Raw genomic sequence first — 4916 nt, 5'->3', positions numbered from 1 at the left:
AAATGCGCATTGATGATGAGATTACTTCAGATGGCCTGAATGGGACTATATGTCCCTCTAAAATAAAGCAACTTTATAAAATGTTTTAAAATGGATTCATCCACAACAAAGCTGTTGTTAGTTACACTGATGTGTCCATGAAATTGAAATTAGCCACTGACAAAGAGTGCTGCAGTTACTCATTAATCATATCTGAGCTTTCTTTGACCACACGCCACAGTTTGAGGTTTTTCTTTGCTCTTTCACGTTGGTCTGTATTTGCTTCAGTTTGGCTCCAGCTCAGTCAACAATAACGCAGCAGCACATGTGCTCCTTATAAATTAAGCCTGTAACTTAGCTGCTTTGTTTTCCTAGAAAAGTAGATTTTTCCTGCAGAATTAAGGAAGAGGATCGTTAGTGTTCCCCTGCATACATACAGACTGCAAAGTCCACAGGGATTATTCCACTATGATTATTTCCAGTAGCATTTTGTTCACACTTTGTAACAGAAACTTGTTTTCATGAAACTTCAGTAAGGCAAAGCTTACTTTGGTGCACTTCAGTGCTGCTTATGTAGCTTATTTTCAAAGATTTAGATAGTTCTGAAAATGGTGTTAGAGTTGTCTGTTCTCGCTCAACAACAACCAAAAAATAACCGTTTAAAAGTCAGTTCACTGCATCAGTTTGGTGGTGTGTTTGGTGTCCTGTGTATACAGTATGTGTCTTGTGGGGTCTATTGTGATTCCACAGCCACTAGTGGTTGGTTTTACATGCCCGTGCAGTCAACTTTCAAAATAAAAGTTTCAAAGTATCACAGCCTGCCCTGTTATTGTAAAACAGTTTATCTAGTAAACATATTTTAGCGACATTATAAGGCTTGGTGGATTCACTACAGAAAGGTTTTAAAGGCTTTACAAGTAGGCTGCCCGTTGTAGTTATGATGAAGGCCTTTCCTGATTTATACCATGACCATATCATCACATGTCAGAAACCACAGATAACTACTTAGGGTAGGGGGACCCTTGTTAGGATAGTAAAGAATAGTAATAATTTTAACCGGCTGACTGAGAATCAAAGTGATCATTAAATAAAATTACTGTTGTAGGGAGAAAAGTCTCATTCATGCAAGTGTAAATTAAGCAAGCCAGAATAATTTATTAATATGTAATTTTGGTTATTGTCAGTATGGACACTTAACACTATCTTTTGTGTTGTTAATAATTGTAATTTTTAATCAGTCTAAAATATAAAATCCAGTTTTTGTTCACAGGAACATATTATGGCATTTTTACAAGGATTGCTTGTTGTTTGTTTTATCAAGCAAAGATTAAGAAAGGTAAATAAACTATGTTACAATCTGAACTCTTGGCTAGAACGAGCTCAATTACGCTGGTTTCCATATTCAATAATACTGTCAGGTCTTAAAGTGCAAGATGAGTCACGATTTCTTCAAACTTGCTGACAGCCTTACCATCACCAGAGTTTACAAAGACGTACAGTACATGGCGATCTCATACAAGTGTCCTTTACCACAGCTATGAGTTTCAGACTGCGTCAGCTCCTGGCAATGATGGCTGTTGGACATTTGAGTCACAGGATTTTCACAACAAAGTGAGTGGGATTGTTTACCTATGAACCCCTTATCAAAGTCTGGACTGAGGACCTTGTTCAGATAAATAACCAACAGAGTCGAGCTGCTCTTCATTCTCCAACGAGACGAAACCACAACTGGCGGCCAAAGAAACATGGCTCCATCACTTCTTACAACAGCAGGGGGACTTTTATTACTTTTCTCTTTCTCGTCAGCAGTAAGTCACTGAGCACTGTTGCACTTTTGCTGATGTAGTTTTATTGAGCATAAAAATTGTATTGATTGTTCCTTTTTTGTGCAGCAAATCCGAGGAGACAGCATACAAGAATGCAGGCTCAATGATGGCTTTGTAAGTGCGCAGCTTTAAGTCAAAGCTTTAAATGTTCTTTCGGGATGGATTATATTTCTATAAAAGCACACTATCATAAAGAGTTTTGTTTGTTTTGTTGACCTGCTCCATCTGTGTTTAGGGAAAATACTGTCCAACCACATGTGGAGTTGCTGATTACATGCAAACATATACAGAAACGGTGGACCGGGATTTGGACAACTTGCTAAGGCAACTGGAAACAATTGCCAATTTGACTCGAGGGGCTGAAGAAACAATTACCTACATGAAAGATACAGCTGTGGCACATCAAAAGAGCTCTGACCCAGGTAACGCAGTTATTTTGTGACATTTAATCATCTTAACACTTACATTGATGCGATCAGGTTGAGCAGCATATTGATGCGAAATCGAAAATACGGTCAAACCGGCTCATTTTTTCCATTTCAGACGTGCATTTCAAAAAGTCAACAAGTATCCTGGATGATGTTGTTCGGTTTCAGAAGACCATAACTGCTCAAGAACGGCAAATATTGTAAGTTACCTTACCAAAAGTTCAATTTATACTCTTATAACAGTTAGTTACTCCACTGCATTTGGTTACAATGCTCATTTGTTGATTGATTTTTTTAAAATCAACAACATATAAATGATTCTTCTTTTTTTTTTTAATATAATGTGTTGTTGCTGAATAAACATGAACTTCTGTCAGGTTCTCAATGTGCAAAACACAAAACTCTAAAGGAAGGTTGAAACTGAATCTCTATACATCAGCATCAGTGTCCACCTATTCCCACAGTTCAATGCACTCAGGAGACATTCATTACCCACCCTATGTCCCTAAAAATCTTTGATCTTATACGTTATATTAGATCTTTGTATAAGTTCGGGTTCATACTCAGGATTCATCTCAGCTTTTTATCTATGTATAAAACCAAGGTACATGTCATAGACTGTAATCCTCCCTTCCAGTGAACTTCAGAACGTAATCTCCACCAATGACAGAAGAATGGCAGACTTGAAACAGCTCTCGAATCAGCTGCAGCAGAAATGCAATGAGCCCTGCAGAGACACAGTCGAGATCCAACCCACCACAGGAACAGGTAAAAAAAAAGAAGAAGAAGAAGAAACAGACCTCTAGGACCGTTTCACAACAAGTTTCTCAATCTTGTCTCATCCAAACAACATTTGTTCTCTTTCAGCGTTTAGTCACAGGCTAAATCAATATGCTGCTTCAGAGCAAAGCAAACATTTATCCTAGATGTAATGTCCTGTGACCTTTTCTAGTGGATGTGATTACACAATTATTTACCCAACTTAGAAAATATTCAGGTTTTTGTGTTTCATAATAGGCTGCTCATTTTTTAAAATATGTTTTTCTAATCAGACTGCCAGGACGTTGCAAACAAGGGCGCCACCACCAGCGGCCTTTACTATGTGAAGCCAATAAAATCAACGGAGCAGTTCCTGGTCTATTGTGAGATTGACAGCTTTGGACGTGGCTTCACAGTAATTCAAAGGGTACGTATCATCTGAGGCCATAATTATCTTGATCTTACACTAAGTGATTCCTGTGTATTTATTTTGGGATGGAAATGAATAATAAGAGTCAGACAAAAGTCACATACACGTGAAACCTAAGAGTAACCAAAAATCGAGGCTTTGGCTTTAAAAACAAGTCCTCTTCGGTGTCATTAGCATTTCTTTGGACCGTCCCTTTGACTTGAGAAATCACGACAGTGATTTAATAACAGAAATCATAAAATGAAACGTTTGTGATCTATTTTAATTAATCTCTAAATTTATGTAAAATTAAATATTCACTACAATTTTCATTAAGCCATGAAGGCATTAAATCATTAATGTTTTGTTAACTAAGTGGAGAAACCACCCAATAAACTGATGAATCTGATCACGCCTTCCTGCCTACAGAGACGTGATGGCAGTCTGGACTTCCACAAGAACTGGGTCCAGTACAAGGAGGGCTTCGGTTATCTCTCACCAGATGACACCACAGAGTTCTGGTTAGGTAACGAGAAGATTCACGCGCTCACTACCAGCACCAGTTTCCCCACTGTGCTCAGGATAGAGCTTGTTGACTGGGACGGCAACAAAAGGTACACACACACGATAACAGATTATGTAAGAAAGGGACTTGTGGACAAGGCAAACATGACCGCTCTAGTAGGGAGGTTAGCTTAGAAGAAGAAAAGAGATGATTCAACAATTGTTACCAAAAACTAACTTTAGATCCACAATTCTCTGTGTGTTTCTCCAGGTATGCCGACTATAACATGTTCAGAGTGGGACCAGAGATCGACATGTACCGGATGACCTACGGTTTCTACTTTGGTGGAGATGCAGGAGATGCATTTGATGGTTTTGACTTTGGAGAGGACCCCAGCGACAAGTTCTACACAGCACACAATGGCATGCAGTTCAGCACCTTTGACAAGGACAACGACAAGTACGACGGCAACTGTGCTCAGCAGGATGGCTCTGGCTGGTGGATGAACAGATGTCATGCTGCACATTTGAATGGAAAATACTACCAGGGTAAAACCCTCCTGGCTAAGAGCAGCCATAGTTAGCATAAACAGAGACAAATGTACTAATTAATGTGAGGTCTAAACTGTTTGCATTATCTTTATGCAGGTGGCAGGTACACTGAAAAGGATGCTGGTGAATATGGCTTCGACAATGGCATCATTTGGGTCACGTGGCACAGCCGCTGGTACTCCCTGAAAGAGACCACCATGAAGCTCATTCCCCTCAGCCGCATCACAACAGGAGGACAGCAGGCTGGGGTCAAACAGTTTGGTGGACTTGGAGATGCTTAAAAAAAGGGACCAGGTTTTTGTTATGCTCTCACTAACAGCCCTGAAAACTCCTTAGACTAAATAAAATGCCTCCATGGAAACTTACTGACTTTTTGTTTTTCTGTAATGTCTCCAGAATATCTGAGTTCCTTTTTCCTCTTCACTGTTTTTCACATCTTTAAATAAAGCTCTTTGCTTC

At 39.2% G+C, this 4916-nt stretch overlaps 1 protein-coding gene across 1 annotated transcript; it reads left to right on the top strand.

The window, feature by feature from the left end:
* Window positions 1–1646: 1646 nt before the first annotated feature.
* On the top strand, window positions 1647–4916 carry LOC120735286 (fibrinogen gamma chain-like). The gene is made up of 9 exons (XM_040034585.1): window positions 1647–1787; window positions 1872–1919; window positions 2041–2227; window positions 2349–2433; window positions 2871–3001; window positions 3286–3419; window positions 3831–4015; window positions 4177–4454; window positions 4554–4916. The coding sequence occupies exons 1-9, from the start codon at window positions 1725–1727 to the stop codon at window positions 4736–4738; spliced, it is 1296 nt and encodes a 431-aa protein (XP_039890519.1). The 5' UTR covers window positions 1647–1724; the 3' UTR covers window positions 4739–4916.

Source organism: Simochromis diagramma, unplaced genomic scaffold (genome assembly GCF_900408965.1).
Source record: "Simochromis diagramma unplaced genomic scaffold, fSimDia1.1 OVJJ01000481.1, whole genome shotgun sequence".
In the NCBI taxonomy this organism is placed as follows: Eukaryota; Metazoa; Chordata; class Actinopteri; order Cichliformes; family Cichlidae; genus Simochromis; species Simochromis diagramma.
This window is presented reverse-complemented; position numbering and strand designations above follow the sequence as displayed.